This window comes from Ambystoma mexicanum, chromosome 13 (assembly GCF_040938575.1).
Source record: "Ambystoma mexicanum isolate Mex_15411 chromosome 13, UKY_AmexF1_1, whole genome shotgun sequence".
Lineage (NCBI taxonomy): Eukaryota > Metazoa > Chordata > Amphibia > Caudata > Ambystomatidae > Ambystoma > Ambystoma mexicanum.
In genome coordinates this window covers 678298036-678314683 of record NC_090938.1, presented here as the reverse complement: position 1 = coordinate 678314683, position 16648 = coordinate 678298036, and the positions used below count along the sequence as shown (strand labels likewise).

At 49.6% G+C, this 16648-nt stretch overlaps 1 protein-coding gene across 6 annotated transcripts in view; it reads left to right on the top strand.

Moving 5' to 3' along the window:
* CACNB1 (calcium voltage-gated channel auxiliary subunit beta 1) overlaps positions 1-16648 on the top strand; it is a 557229-nt gene that overhangs the window by 428243 nt on the left and 112338 nt on the right. For all 6 annotated transcript variants that reach the window (XM_069634705.1, XM_069634704.1, XM_069634706.1 and 3 more), the window contains one exon: positions 8615-8751. In XM_069634705.1, coding sequence (XP_069490806.1) covers positions 8615-8751 — 137 coding nt within the window. The remainder of the gene's footprint in view (positions 1-8614; positions 8752-16648) is intronic.

Sequence of the window (16648 nt, the reverse complement as noted above, 5' to 3'; positions counted from 1 at the left end):
GGGTAAGGTTAAGCTGAAGGTACAATGAGCTAAAACATGGTTTGTAGGCCCTTCTGAGCGGGAACCTACCCAGAGAACTTGTTTCTTTGCCATGAATGTTCCCGTAGAGGGGCTTCCCTATTTTTGCAATTCACTGCAAAGCTGCCTGAAGGGCCATTATGATCCAATAAAGCAGATTGAGTGTCCTTTTGAATGATTTGGAGGGGTAAACTGAGGTGTAAAACCAAAGGATGAAACCGTTCTGACCTCATGTACCTCTCTGATAATTTGGAAGTGTTTTAGGCGGAGTGGGACGCAGCAGGAGGAATCTGTTGCCTCCTCCCCCCTCTGCCTGCAAATGCTTTTAATGTTTCACCTGCTTGAGGTTTGAATGCAGGAATACAACACATGGATTTCTGTGGAATCCGCCCGCTTTTAGCGATTGCTGCATTCCGTAGGAATCCATTATAAACGCTGTCTGCAAAACGCTATCTGCAGGCAGCGTTTACATCTTTTACAAAGCGGTTGGTAAAAGTAAAGAGTAAAAGCAATCCTGCCTGCTTTCACTCTTTCCTTTTGCACCCCGTTTTGCAGGACCTGAAAACTGCATGCAAGGGATCCAACGGCAAGTCGGTGCTATCCTTGGCTGTCCCGTGCATGCATTTTGCCCTTGTTTTTAAATGGCACTGTAGGGCTTTTGGATAGGCATGGATCAAATGCCTCTGAGGTTTTCTCTTTCATAAGAAATGTTATTCAAGATGAAAGAAGTCACTGGTGTAGAAGACCACGGACAATGCCATCTTGACATGCTTAAAAACAAGCAAGCCGCCATCTAACGATTAAACATTAAACTTAAGTCCAGCATATTAAAGCCCTGCAGTCATATAAAATGCTCTTGATAAGAATAAAATTCCAATAGAATTGAAATCAAACCGAGTGGGCAAGACGCCATTTGCTGCTATAAAAAATGCGATTGATCAACGACATTGATCTGGTCAGGTGCTTTCCTCAAACGTATAATTTGAATCAGATGGAGGAGGCAAGAATGAGATTACAGACTGGAATGATGGCATCTTGCCTTGTGTCTCAGTCGAAGGGCGACTCTCCAGCCCACCCAGACGAATTTTGAATCAGGCCAGGGCTCGTGTCCATTAGGGATTCTGTGGAAATCGATAGAGCAATTTGGAGAATTTGCTTTGATCTCATGGTAGATCAACGCCCACAGAGGGATATGTGTCCTCTCTTGGCTCCTCTAGAAGGAAGAGTGTTGTGCTATGCTCTGGGCTGTGAAGAATTGATAATAAGTACATGGAACATTCTGAAGCCCCTTTGGATCTTCTAGGCAAGTTTAGGGAGGGCATGTTGAGTCTCCACTCTGAAAGTAGTTTGGGAAATTAAGCATCTAGTCGCCTCTCATGCGTACATATCAACATTATCCATTCGAGAGACACTAGTCCAGTCTTGGTTTTAACTCTGCACTCTGGGTCTTGTGGTCCTGGTTTTCCTCATTGTAAACGCAGGACTACAAGTCCCAGAATACAAAGTGAACACCAAGACTCGACTATTGGACGGATAGACGTGATTATAATTCCTACCAGAGGATGTTTGGTGCCAGAGAACGGGTGCTGATTGCGCTGCATCGGTCCGCAAGCGCCCCTCTCTTCCACCGCCGCTGCCCACAGGAACACTGATTTCATGATGATTCGGGACGTCTCGTCTGCAGGATCCTGAAACGAGGTCGCTCGGCGAGGGATAGTAAAGATTTGGCAGAGTCAAGCAAATTTGTGATGGATCATTAAGACCCAAGAAAGGTGCTGTTCGGCTGCAGGCCCGGCCTCGAATGCATGAAGCCACGCAAGGACTTTGGGATATTGGTTGCAGAGGGTAATGACGTGCCCATGAAGGGGCGAGGGGTTATAGGAAGGCGCATCTGAGGAATTAACTTAATGTGTATGTTATTTTTTACCCAAGAATTATAGAGAATGTGGTACCGGGGGATATTGGCACCGGGAACAAACTGAAACCAAAAATAAACATGATGAAAATGAAGTACTTTGAAATCCAAACGAGCACCTGGCAGTGACAGTCTGCCAGCAGATATTTCTGGACCCATGTGCTAACGAGGCTGGGGATATTTTTAGCAGTTGTAAGTGTTGTGTGGGCAACCGGGTGGATAGCGCTTGAGTTAAGAATTCGCCTCAGATATGGTGTCAGGCTGCACTTCACAAGTTTGAATCCCATGGCAGGGCGACCTCAGCCCTTCATACTTGCAAAGTGGATAAATTGGGTAATATGAAGGCCTGTTATTATAGTGGCAGAGAAGATCCTGGCTACCTCGCACTGGCATATTGAAAAGGATGAGTATCCACACGGTATTAGGTAGGTATGGTGCAAATGTATTTATGTGAAGACATTTAGTCTTGGTTTTGGTCAGTGCGAGGTAGCCAGGATTTTCTCTCTAACTATACAAAGAAGGTGTGGGCGTCACCTCGAACAACCTGTGACGTTGCAGTAAACAATCTCCAGAGCACCAGAAACTAGGGCGCAGCGCGGGAGTGTGCACACCAATCTTCCACTGTTATTATAGTGAATGGAAGCTGCATGGAGGTGGCATGAAGCACTATACAACAGCACACATTATTATTATACTTAAAAAGCAGAGACTGCATTCTGACACTTGCTGTCACAAGGCTTTGCAGTTACTCTCCTTGATACAGGCAGGGGCGTGCCCAGGGAGTGGCCTGGGGTGGCACTTGCTCCCCCTGGGATCTGATTGGCCACCCCATTATCCTAAACTATGATCATTAGGTGTGTGTGTGCTCGTACTTCAAGGCACCCCTGCATAGGTCAGTTCCCCACTTGGGCCACCCCAGTCAAAGGAGTCTGTACACGCCCCTGGATGTGGGCAGTCAATTAGATTCTAAATGGATTCTTCTGAAATTAGAAAATGTGGTGGTTGAAAAAAATCTTATGCCCAGCAGCAGAGAGGGTTTTTTTTTATGATCGGACGGTTTAGTGCTTAATTGTGAAATCCTAGACACGCTATGAGACCGGCTTTATAAAAGGCATGTTTCATGTGATTCGTTTTTAGCATCAGTCAGGAGTCTGATAATCTGGGTCTGGTCAGCTATTGCGGGAAAGTTGTCGCGATGATGTATTTGGGGTGGGGCCAGGCCTGATTTGCATGTGGTCTTTCCCCTTTCTGTAATGGCTTGTCAGGTGAAGAACGATTGTCTGCAGGGTTGCCCAGAGCAGTGCCAGAGGTTATGATTAATTCTAAACCTTCCAGCCATCACGTCTATTGTTTTGCGATTATGTATTGAGACTGGCTGGTCTTGGATGATCTTGGGGGTCTGCTTTCAGACCACCCCCAGTGGTTTTGTCAGGAGCAGGAGGTGGAATAATGGGAACAGGTGCAGCAGGGGTGCCCCCTCACCTCACCCTGACTTCATTTGCACATTTGAGATGATGGCGAGATACAGAAGGAGTAAATATTGGGCAAACGTTGAGTATAAAGCTACCCCTCCCTCTAGTGTCCAGACCTTGCATCACCTATAAGGTAAGTGCAGACGCGGAAAAAATGCTGCACTGAGCCTCAAAGTTCCTTTTACAAAAACAAAAAAAAGTGAACATTTCTTTTTCAATATTTCATAGTACACAGTAATCACAGTTTGCAATGATGGAAAATAATGTCACAGATTCATGACATTTAACATAACATTGGGCCTCATTACGAGTTTGGCGGTAGCCCGAGTCCTTTTTAGAGGCATGGCTACCGCCAAACTCGCTACCGGCCCCGGCACCCGCGAATGGGCCTTTACCGGCCCATTACGTGCCGGTATGGCTGGCCTCCCGATCCCCATTCTGCCCCATAGGGTAGAATGGGGGTTGGGAGCGTGGTTGCACCGGCACCGTTAATAACGGTGTCGGTGCAATCACGAGTTGTGCTCGCGGGTGCCGCACAGCCCGCCAGGTCAGACCACACGTGGCAAGCAGAACTCGTAATGTGGCGGAAAGGTAACAACGGCACCGGTAGCACTACCGGTGCCGTTGTTGCCTTCCCGCCACATTCGTAATGAGGCCCATTGGGCCTCATTACAAGTATGGAGGTAGCCATTCCGCTTTTAGCGGCATGTCTACCCCCATACCGGGGCCCGGGTCCGGGTTCCTTGAATGGGGAAATACCGGGCCATTCCGACCTTGGAGGGCCCAGTATTTCCCCATTCAAGGAACCCGGACCCGGTACATCCCCATTCCCATTTGAGCCCCCATAGGGCTCAATGGGAATGGAGAGGATGCTAACAACGGGCCTGTTAATGATGGGCCCGTTGTTAGCATCCCGGTCTGCTCGCGGGACCCGCTAAGGACGCCCGGTTTTACCAGGCGTCCTTAGCGGGTCCCGCAAGCAGACCTCGTAATGAGGCGGTAGAGGGTTGACGGGGCCGGCAGCTCTACCTGCGCCGTTAACCCTCTACCGCCTTCCTCGTAATGAGGCCCATTGTGTTCAAGGAGAGGGAGGGTCTGGTATTCCCAGCTCTTTAAAGTGCACACGTGCAATGCCGGGTTAGTAAAAGAGGTGTGCTTTTCTTAAGACTGCTACTTTTTCTAAATTAGTCAATTAGAAAAGTGGTGCCACACTCTGTGAAATGCTTTAATTGACAAGGGGAAACGTCTGCAGTAGACTGTATTTTAGCTCCTTTTTTCTGACATGCAAAAGCAGGGCTCTGCCAGAGAATACCCTCGCAGTGCCTGCCCTGCATTCCTGATGGTTAGTTACCAGGGCCATTGCCAGGCACTAAATCGGGCACATGTAAAATATGATGCTTTTAAGAAAAGTGTTCTTCAGTTATGGAAGAGCACTTATCTACTTCTGCATGCCCCTCGGAATCGCGCCCTCGGTTTCCACTTTATGAGAAGCCTGTCTCTGTTTTAGCGCCTCCCTTCACATATGTAAAAAAAGGTTTTGTGAATCGAGCACTCGAATGGGAAAATGGCTCCCGTCTGTCATCCCGTCTTGCATCTTGAAAGCTCTTGTGCAACTAAGCAAATGGTCGTCTCAATAGAGCCCCGTTTGCGACATATCGGATCTTATTGGTTCAAGGCATTGATCAGCAAGTCATTTCCTGTTAGAAAGAATGGTAGATTAATAATAGACCGAGCCATCAAAGCGGCCAATTTAAAGAAACCACCAAAAAAGTTCTGCCGCAATGCTGGATGCGGTTTATACAAACGTGTAGAGCCGCCTACCGCTTCATAGCGCTTGGCACTGCAGTTTCGCACCGCTCTAAATAAGTTCTTTATTCTTACTGAAAGCGAGCGTCCCCAGCCAGCACGATCCTCCCCGCAATGAGAGACAATGAAGGACTCTCCCAAGTAGGGAATAAGGCCAAGACAGAGTGCGGGTGAGCTTAAATGGGAGTTTATCAATCAGAATATGGCATGCAAAGAACTCTGCAAACTCCGAGAGCGCTCTGTCTGACAATAGCAAAGACAGGCGTATATATTTACAAAACACGTCATGAGAACCTACATACTATAGGGGGCACAAATACAATGGGATTGGGTGGCGATGACTAACTATAGGTGCCTCTGCGATGTGGTTGGCCGTGGCTGGAGAGCGTCACTGGTCAGCCTCGTGGGTTGGGCTGGGCTTGGCAGGTTGGCAGAGTTCATCCGGGCGGTGTTGGCGTGCCATTGCGGCCAGTGTCAGAGATGAATGTCTTTTCCTGACTTATTTGCCCTAGGCCATGCACACCGCAGTCATTCAGTCATTGCAATATTATCTTCTTTAGTAAATCTTCCAATAGGTTACTCTACAGGTTAATGCAACACAGGAGGAATGCACCTTGTGAGGGGTCTAATGGTCGTTCATCAGGGCATGGTTACCAGCGATCTGTTGACCGGAGTCATAGGTTGAGGGGCTAAGCTTTAGGGCATGGGACGGACGGTACAAGCCTCCCTGTCTTGTTAGATGTGGTTATAAATGTGCCGCTGTGTGTTGCCACAGTGTTGGGTGTCCTGATTGCACAGGGCCATAAGTCTAGGATGATCTGGTGGGTTGTGGGGTTTATGAGGGGGCGCCCTTGGAAGTGTGGGTTCAGGCAGAGGTTTACTGCTGTGCTGTAAATAATGCAGGTGGCGGCCCGTGGCCTTGGGTGCCGCAGAGGGGGCTACACATCTTTGAAGCGGCTCCAGTCTGGTTGGGGGAGGTGGGGCAGCGCGGCGCGGGCCTCTGCTCTCATGTTTGGCAGTCTTCGCAGGGTGGGAGGGGGAATGGCCTTGCATGCATTTCACAAAGGTATCTCCCTCGTGTGTTGCCGATTTTAAGCAAAACATCACAAACATTTGAACATTCTATAATACTTATTCAAATCATTTTGAAACATGCATTTAAACTTTGCTGGATGTGTCTCGATTATACCCAGTCTGAGCACCTTATTCGTACACTATGTTTTAACAACTACAGTATTTAGTTATATGCATATACATCTTGCAGTAAGTGAGGTAGCATTTCGGTTGGTGTAGTACATAGAAAATGAACCGCCACTGTATGTGACGGTGGTGGCACGCAAGGGGCTTTGAAAATTCACGCGTGACGAGTGCATTCTCGCACACCCGTCGCAGGCGCCCCTTGTATGGTTACATTCGTTTTCTTGTGTACTCTAGCAGCATTAGTTCAGTTATGGCGCGGGACCGCGGGGTGTGGGTCCTTTATGGCTGGTGTCATACACAATTTTACAGGTTTCGTTAGTAAACGTGGTTGTATGGAAAGGCTGTATATGCTAGGAGACATTCATATTTGGGTACCTTTCTGCTTTCATAGGGATGGCCGTTTCACAAATCTTCCCATCACCCAGGCCTCGCTGCCCGGGTCAGTCTGGGAGCAGTGATACACTGCGGATGGTGAAATATTACAATGTCAGTATCTTATGCTAGCTCATGTCCGTCCTGTTCGTGGGAATGTGCTCACAGCGGATCTGCCAGGGTGCTGCGGCAGCAGGGATAATGGAAACTCTCCGAGGGTGGGGGCTGCGCTACAGTGCACTGCGCTCACACCATCTTTATTAGACAAAATGGTTTCTGAGGCCTAGCTAACTTCAAATACGTGTGGGCAACATCTTCAGCAGGTGAGCCATCCACCACCTGGGCCCGGGTGGAAAGGAGGGGGCCCTCACCTGGGGTGGCGATGTAGGCCAAGGGGGTCCCTGGGACCACCCCTCCCCTACATTACCTAACTTAAGGATGCTTTTTGTTACGACCACGGAGGGGTGACGGGCTTAATCCCCTCTGCCATGATGCAAAAATGTGACCCACAGCCTGAACAGAATTCACAGCAGCTGGCAGTTAACTGTCTGAGCTATCTACAACTCTTAACTGTGAGAGGACTTCCCTCTTGCAGTCGCCAACTTGGCTGCCCTTGATGAGTTGGTGAATTGCATGTGTTACAGTTCTTTTTGGTGTTACCTTCCCTGTGAGGACTGGGGGGGCAAGGGGGTCAAGAGGAAAACCGTGGGGTGTAATCTAAAAATTGCCAGGTACCAGAAGCTTGTCTAGGAGATCATTTGACTTTTGGATGAGTGCAATGACGTTAATAGGCCATCATTCAAAATGTGCACCAGGAAGAGTGATCTATGTTATTAGCATTGAAATATTATACAAAATGGCTGGACCTTATTATTGTACTCTGGGCTATGCTATATCTGTACTGATCAATGCCTTTAATAAAAACTTGTTATACGTATATTTTTTATTTATTTATTGTGCCTAGCCACATTTTTTAACTTTTAGCACAGTAAACAAAATCATATAAAAAAATACACACTCAATTCATATTTACAAATAGACAATCAAGACAGTAAAATTAAAAAAGAAGGAAAAAGAAAGCACATAATACCTTACATAATATAAAACATAAAACAAAACACAAAATCTTATTGTTTTCTTCTCCACATATTTCTCAATTTGCTACCAAATTAAATTCCTTCAAAATTCTAACCACTTTGGCAGACATGAAGATCTCATTACCTGATGATAATCTGTTCCAGGGCTCATCAGTGTTTACCCAGCATACATCAAACCTACAAAATCTTTTTACCCTCAAGTCCCAGGTACCAGGACAATTGGATAACAGGTGTTTAATTGACTGACGTTCTTCATTGTCACACTTATCACAAATGTCACTGGTGCCTCCTTCGTTATCTCTGATGGATAGAATCTCGAGGGTTGGGATTACATTTGATCGAAATCTCAACAAGGAGGATCTTGTGTGTGGATCAGGTGATTTATTTAAGTAGGCAGGCAGGACCGAAAATCGTTTAACCACCAATGAGAAAAACATTGATATCAGGTGCAATCTTGAAAGGACAAGTTGAGGAATCCAAAAGGTGAGTTAGGGCCGGTGTTGAAGCCCCAGATGTGACTAACTCTGCCCCCTTCCAGTCGCCTTTAGGCTCTTAAGCCTTGCCCACCACTGTTCTAATGGGGGGGGGGGGCGGTAAAGGTGGGCAGGCCTACGGGGCGACGCCAGGCATCGTTTACCAACTCTAGTAGGGGCATGGCTGAACACCCCTAACCCTCCTTTTTATGATCCCATGTTTTCCCCACTCCAACCTCATTCCTGCCTGTCCCCCTGCAGAAGTACAGCAATGACTGGTGGATCGGACGCCTGGTGAAGGAGGGCTGCGAGGTGGGCTTCATCCCCAGCCCCGTCAAGCTGGAGACCATGCGGACCCTGCAGGAACAGAAGATGCGGCAGAATCGACTGAGCTCCAGGTACAGGGCAAGGGGGGGTCTGTGCTCTGCTTTCTCACCCTGCACCAGCATGGCTGCTCGTGCGGGCTCACGGTATCTTTGCACATAGACTGTGCTATTCTGCGTAACGGTGTCTGGTCTTTCCATCTAATGCCATTCCATCGATTTTTTTCCATCTAAAAACTTTCTTCTAATGCATATTTTTGGGGGGTAATTTTTGTTTAGGTGCATCATAAAGGGTAAAAAAACAGGATTTAGTGGGCGGGACCCCCCAAAAAATAAAAAAATGCATCAGATGCAAAGTTTTTAGATGGAAAACATTCGATGGAATGGCATTAGATGGAAAGACCATAAGCCCTGTGTTACTCGATGGACTCGAGGCGCTTTAGGCCTTGCATCTTGAAAGCTAGGTTCATGGGTGTGTTAGAGGTTGCATAATGTGCCACGATGCCCAAGGGCCGTTTGTGCGCTTTACAAATGTAAATAAATGAATAATGCAGACCGGGATTTAGCATTGCGTGCAGGCGTGGGAGTGGATGCGACTTGAGTGTGGTATTGTGTTAGGGTTTTGCTGGGTGTTGGCGTTCCGCAAGCGGGAGCCCGCCACTTGCACGCAAAGTTGGGGGTAATGTGAGGTGGCAAGAGTCGGCGATGCAGTTGGGAAATGCAGCGATTGTTTGACTTGTGTAAATCGTGTTGTGTGAGGGCACGAAGGCATTTGCGGGTGATTTTGGAGAGTTGCAGAGGTGTTGGTTAGTGTAGGAGGTTGTGAGTGAGACGCAATTTAGAGTTGCGTAATACAAGATTGGCCACTAGCCTTGCACCAATCACTGGTCTTGGTTCAGTGCGCGATTATTATTATTTATTACTTGTATAGCGCCACACGCCCATGGGCCTCAAGGCGCCCCAAAAACAGTACAGACATAGATGCAATAGGGGAAAGCTTTAGCAATATCCAGTCATGGGGAGAGGCAAAGGCAGGCCGCATCTTTTAGGCTTGACTTAGAATCACGTTAAAAAGTCTTGTCTTGGCACCTTATTAAGTGCCAAGGACGAGTATGCTTGTCCTTTTTGCATAGACTTGCATAATAGCCTGGCACTTAAGGGGTCAAAGACCAACAAGGAGGGCGACATGCTCAGGCGTAACAGAAGGACATTCCATTCGCTGGGAGCCGGCACATCAAAACTTGTCCCGTCAGATCTGGAATGCTTGACGCGAGGTTGCCACCAGTGCTGGAAATGGAAAACATTTATTGGGGGAACCCTCACTTCTTAGAAGGGTCGGGGTTTTCGGAAGGAGGGGGTGGCGCCAAGGGGTGTGGCCCCGACCATATTGCGCAACACAGTATCTCTATAAAGAATCCAATCCTGGCGATTTGCATAAAAGCAGAGCATTATGGGAACAACAAAATGTGCACAATTTTAAATGTTAAACTTGTCTTTTGGTGATTCATTAAGAAAACCTTTTAAGCGAATAATGGACTCTTCTGTTTTGATTGGTCACAATATACACCCTAATAAAGAGATGTCTGTAAAATGCAGGAGGGTTGCGCCACAGCGAGCAGACTGCTTTCAGGAGACTCGGCACAAACGCCGGGTCTTCTGAAAGCGCTCTGCTCCATGACGCACAGGATCATCGAGATTCGTGTCTGGGACCCCCTGGGTCTGGCAGACGGAGCAGGGCTCCGGCACGGCATTTATTTCCGGAGCGCCGCTGCATCTTGTTCCGGCCCATTTCCTGCACTGGTTGCCACAGTTTGAGAGAATCGATAGGTCGCAAGGATCTCATCGTCTGATCCGCTTTTAAGCGATTGATTAGGTAGAAAAAGGGCGGCCCGCCGCCGACTGACATTTGTAAGTCAGAGCAAGTTGGTATTTCCCACTTTTGCTGTACTACCGTTTTGCTGAATCACTTTTTCCTGCATTTTTTACCACTTTCCTTTTTACCGCAAAAAGGTATATGGTGGGTTTGGGTTAGGCATATAGAATGTGGGTGAGAGGGGTGGGGGAGGTTTCCCCCTGCATTTCGCTCTAACAACAATAGCAAAAACAGCTAAAAAAAAGAATTCAGCAGAATGTAATTCGGCAAAACGAATTCGGACAAAAACCGCGTTGCTCCCTCAAGAGCAGGACACACAGTTATTCACTGTAGCACCGCGTGGCACAGAGCATATGAGTTCAGCATAGCATCGTTCTGTCTCCTGTAACTAAGTACGCCTTGCTTGTAACAGCGCCACGAGGCCCGAGGGCTGCTTTGTGCAGTTTATAAATGTAAAAAATAAATAAAATAGTGGGCGCTGTCAGAGAGAGGGCACCGAGGCGTGCAAAAGGGCTGCTTGCATATCTTGGCACAGCCTGACGCAGGGTGACGCCGCGCGGCTGGCAGACCTGAGCACCAGCTTCGCACAGCCCGCTGTGTTGTGACCTAGGGTTACCTTTTTCCAGGGAAGCGCACACGGGCATACATTTAGGGGGTGACAAGGGTGTTTGTCCCCCACCCCCAACTTTTGTGGCGCAGCATTTTGTCCCACTCATTTGGCAAGGGCCTCTTTCATTTAGCTGTAATGCCCCCCCCCTCCACCCCACTCTAACCCCTCCAACATTTTCACCAAAGTTTCTCCTCTGGAGGGACAGCATAGTGGGTTCAGGCAGAGGGAGCCGAGCGGGGTGTCGCCAGGCTTGGAAGTAAACGCAGGCCCGGGTGTCATGTGAGCGGGTGCGTGTGGGTCATGTGGTGTGGCATATGACCTCCAGGCGCCGAAGTCCATTTTATTGCGCCAGCAGTTGCAGCCCGTGCACTGCCATGCCTGCGCTGCAACGGCCTCACATTCCGTGAACGTCCTGCCTCGCACTGCATTCTCAGCTGCCACTGCAGTGTCACTGCATGCCAGTGCCCAGCGATGATCGGGGCCTACCGCATGCCGGCGGTGTGTGCTGTACTGCGCGGTGATTCCGCGCCGTGGCATTCGGTCTCCTCGGGAGATATCAAATACAGGGCAAATGTAGATAAGAAGACCATTTCTAACTTTGCAAGCGATCGTGCACCCTTTTGGTGCAAATCAACAGCCCCTCGAGTCTGAGGCTGTAAACACGAGGTAGGGATGCGGGGCCTATATGTGACGTTATTGACCCCTGGAGGCCTGTCACGATCGTTATGAACTCCACTGTGGTCTGCTTCAAACCTTGCGAGCCAGGCAGGGCTGCCTTTGAAGCGGGCCTGGGCAGGGACCCCTCGTGGCGACACCCGTGTTTGCGCTGCACCCCCTCCATCGATGTAATAATGCCTGCCGCCTGCCTGAGTCCATTCAGTATCCTGACTCATTCATACCCGGCGTCAGTCCAGCCCCATAGCGGGGCTAACCCCTACTCCTTGGCCCCTTGCATCACATTGGTAAAATCATAACACCCCCCGCTTGCATGCCCCAATGATGGAGTCAGAGACATTCTGAAAGTTGGAAACATATATAACATTTTATTTGGAAACATATGGTCGCATAATTTGGAGTCATCTTATGAGGGCGGCCCCACCCATCCCAGCTCAGGTCTTATGACTGCCTGGCACCAACCATGGTCCTTAGCCGGGTGGCTCCGCCAATCCCGCCTTACAAGAAGTCCCTTGTCCAAAAGCCTGTGAGCCATCTCACACCACTCCGTTCTTGCGAGAACGGCCCGCCCTGGATTCCACTGCCAGTTCAGTCATTCCTCCAGAGAGTATGGAGCGAATAAGGCCACTGCATCGGTTGTTGAGGAGTCCCAACCGTCCCTAGTGGAATCAGCGCCCGTGTCACCCCATCCTGCCTGAAGCAGCCAGTGGTTGTAGCTCACGGACCAGACCGCAGCGTGCCTCCTTCTCTAGGACCGCCCTCGTAACTCCGCCTGCGACAGAAACATTCGTTAGTACAGTAAATTGCCACCACCATCCCTGAAAAACAATTTTGTTCAAAACATTCAATTAGTGCCACCCTCACCTTACTCCACCCTGTGATTCAAAAGACAAATCCTTCTTCCACAAAAGCACACTAAGCCCTTTATACCTTCCCGGTGGACCAACCCTTGATCCTCAGTTTACCTGTCGCAGTTCTCAGCAGCTTGGGTGGGAGGGTGGGTGTCGCTGCTGCCAGGGCTGGATGAGAGGACTTGCTCTCTCGGCCCTGGGCTATTTAAGCCCCCAGGGGTGCAGGCCATTTCCGGCCGGACCCCCGAGGGCACCCTGACTGCGTCCTCCATAGAGGAGGCGAGTCCACGCAGGGGGCGGCCAGAGGGGCGGCCCGCTATGTGAGCTGCGCCTCTAGCGCCCCCTGCGTGGGCTGGCGCATCTGCTTAGCGGGGCTAACCCCTACTCCTTGGCCCCTTGCATCACATTGGTAAAATCATAACACCCCCCGCTTGCATGCCCCAATGATGGAGTCAGAGACATTCTGAAAGTTGGAAACATATATAACATTTTATTTGGAAACATATGGTCGCATAATTTGGAGTCATCTTATGAGGGCGGCCCCACCCATCCCAGCTCAGGTCTTATGACTGCCTGGCACCAACCATGGTCCTTAGCCGGGTGGCTCCGCCAATCCCGCCTTACAAGAAGTCCCTTGTCCAAAAGCCTGTGAGCCATCTCACACCACTCCGTTCTTGCGAGAACGGCCCGCCCTGGATTCCACTGCCAGTTCAGTCATTCCTCCAGAGAGTATGGAGCGAATAAGGCCACTGCATCGGTTGTTGAGGAGTCCCAACCGTCCCTAGTGGAATCAGCGCCCGTGTCACCCCATCCTGCCTGAAGCAGCCAGTGGTTGTAGCTCACGGACCAGACCGCAGCGTGCCTCCTTCTCTAGGACCGCCCTCGTAACTCCGCCACGCTTTGGGGTGGCCCCCCCGCGACCCCAAATGCCCCCACACCAAATTCCTCCTCCTGCTAATCCTCACCAATCCCTATTTACACCCAGTTCTTGCCATCAGTCCCCATAGTCCTAAATTGAAATGGCCCATCCCGTGCTCTGAAAGATGCACTCCATCTGGTGCAAAGTCTATTGGTTTTCCTTCACATAATTCCAGGTGTCTGACAAAAACCAGCCCTTCCTGCTTCATGAAGCGCTCCCTGCTCTTGTTCACCCTCCTCCTAGACCTTTCCATTGCAGCGTTGGACTCTGCTCCCCGCCATACTATTCCCCGGGATCAGTTCTGACCACGCTATTTCTGTTGCAGGCAACATTCTTTCTAAGATCCTACTGCCCTCCTGCACTTTTCTCATCAATCGTTCCTTCCCCAAATCTGCAAGGTCATTCCCCCCAAGGTGCAAACTAGCAAACTCTGCATTGCGCCATCTTAGCCTTTGGTGAACGGCCCGCCGGTACATTGATATTCACCCATGCTTCGTGTGCCCCCCGGCCTTCCCCAGGGCATTCCTGTGTCCTTACAGCTGATCCGCTGACCAGCAGCCCATTGATGGTGGTTACCTGCCATTTTCCTTTCGGCCCCTCCTCCTAGAATATCATGCAACTCCAGCTGCCACCTGGACCTGCTCCTGGCACCGGCCAGAGCGTTGGGTCCAAGCACTTCCGACCGATCCCCGTCTCTACGACACTATGGATCGCCCTTCCGGGAGCTCCCCTTGTAAACCGGTTTCTCACCTCCCTGCGTGAGCCCACTGTACCAGTGCTGCTCCACCAAGCACTCTGAGCTTTTGCCACACTGTATCACCTTCTTGGCAACCCTCTGCCTGATCCTTTGCTCCTGTGACACAAAATCCAAAATTAGCAGTTTAGACATCCCTGCTCTTACAAAATTGCCAGCTGCCTGGTGCCCGGGAGGTAGTAAAGAGTCAGTGCATGCAGCAACCTTGCTACCTATTTCCTCTGCAGCGCCCTCCTTGCTGCATGTAGCCCATGTTCACATATCATTATCTAAATCCCTTTTCCACCTCTGACCATCTCCCACACTTTGTCCACCATTGATCACATCTTGCCTTCTACACTAGTGTAGCTCTATGCATTTCGTAAGCTGTAATTACCTCTTTCAGCACCCTTCCATCCGTGCCGACGTGCCTTGCGTTCCTCACATCAAATGTGCACCAATCTTGGAGTGTCATACCTCATGCTATTTTAATTTCACCTACCAGCCCTCCAGCGACAAGGGGGCCCACCGGGGGACTTTGCACTAGTACATAGCGTTCCGTACATCCAAAGTTCATCTAGGATGCAAACCCGTCCCCGCGTCCACCATTTCTTGCAATTTCCCTGTAACCATCGTATAGCTCTGTCCCAGCCTTCGGTTTGCCCCCCACCCCATTGGTGCGTGGTGACCAAAGCGGCTCCTGGTCGCCCCTGTTCCGCCAAAGAACATCCCTGTATCTCAGATAAACCACCCGAGGGAACAGTGCGCTCCCAACTGGGAGTAATTAAGCCATGCCATCCTTAATTAATTAGTACCATTAAACCCCGGTGTAAGACTTCAAATAAAATCCTGTTCAGACTTTCTTCTACATTTTCTGGGACACAACATCCAAGTTTCAGGGAGTGGTATATGACCGTTCCCAGACAAGCAACTGAACAGGAGTAACCCCAGTACCGGGTAGAGGTAACCCGCTTACACACCCTTAACTTACGTGCTGCAGTGCAGCATATTACTTTGCCCTTAATGGCCTAAAATTAACTGCTAACGTGGAAGCGTGCCCTTCACGTCAATCTCCTGTACAACCCCCAAGCGAGTTGCAACAGGCCCTATGCAAAGCAAAACCCCCATATTCTTATGCTAACGGAGTACACCTAAATCCGAGCATCCACCCACAACCCCTGAAAATCCTATGCCGTCAAGTGCCCCAATGTGCCCCGTGGTCTCCCATCCCCTTCCGTTCACATACGTGTAGCTCCGTTCAAAACATCATGCAATTTGGGGGTGTGTGGGGAAATTGTGCATGTATCTTACATATGCCAGCATACATTTCATTCACCTTGCATGTTCATCCAATCCTCTCCTAACCCACTTTATACAGTTTGGAACCTTGATATGATAAGATGGGTTATTTATAGCGCTCTCAATACCCGGAGTTTACTAGGCGCAGACCAGGGATAGAAACCGTTGCTCCGCGTCGCCTTCCTTCCCATGCGAGCATGTTGCCCCTGGGCTAACCTCCATTCGCACCTTCACTGTTAAACCAATTCCCTAGCTACTTTCACTCTTAAATCCTGCTCTTTAGAGCCTCTTTGACCTGTGTTCTGCGCATAGAACATTTTCATTATTAACACAAAGCCGGTCGTGGGGCAGCCTGTAGTCCACCCTTGCCCCCTCCTTTTCGGATTCCTCTTTCCATCCCCTCGCTGTTTACAACTAATACAGCAGTGGCCTGGCTGTTTGCCTAGGCTTAACCGTGTGTGTTCATTAGAGTGCATGCCGGATCGTCATGCATACCTCAGCATATTGCATTTGGACCTACCTTCCCCCAGGACCTGTGCATGTCTGCCACGCAATGTTAATGCCCTAGGCTGGTCACCACTCCTGTAAAACCTGCGCATTTCTCATGGAAATGGTATGCTAGGCTCAATCAGTGGAGCGTCAGCACTGTGAAGACCCCTCAGTGGCGGGGCAATAGTTACCTTATTACACACGGTGCTCAACTAAACCGGCCTTCCGGGCAAAGCCTTTAGACTGAAACAGATTGCGGTCCGTGTCCACCACCCAGGACTCGCCTTGTTCCTCCCACTGTCGCACCTTGTGTATGTGGTTTAAATATAAATGTCCCAAATAAATACTCCACATGCTACTTTAACAGCGCCCTGGGATTGGGGAGACCCGAGGATCGATCCAGTGTTGCTCTAGTGTCATCTTGCTTCCAAGGCAAGCATGTTGCCGCCGAGTTATCCTCCCAACACAAGTGAATGCGAATGATACTAACCTGTAAACACGGCACAGGCTGCCCTGCGTGTAC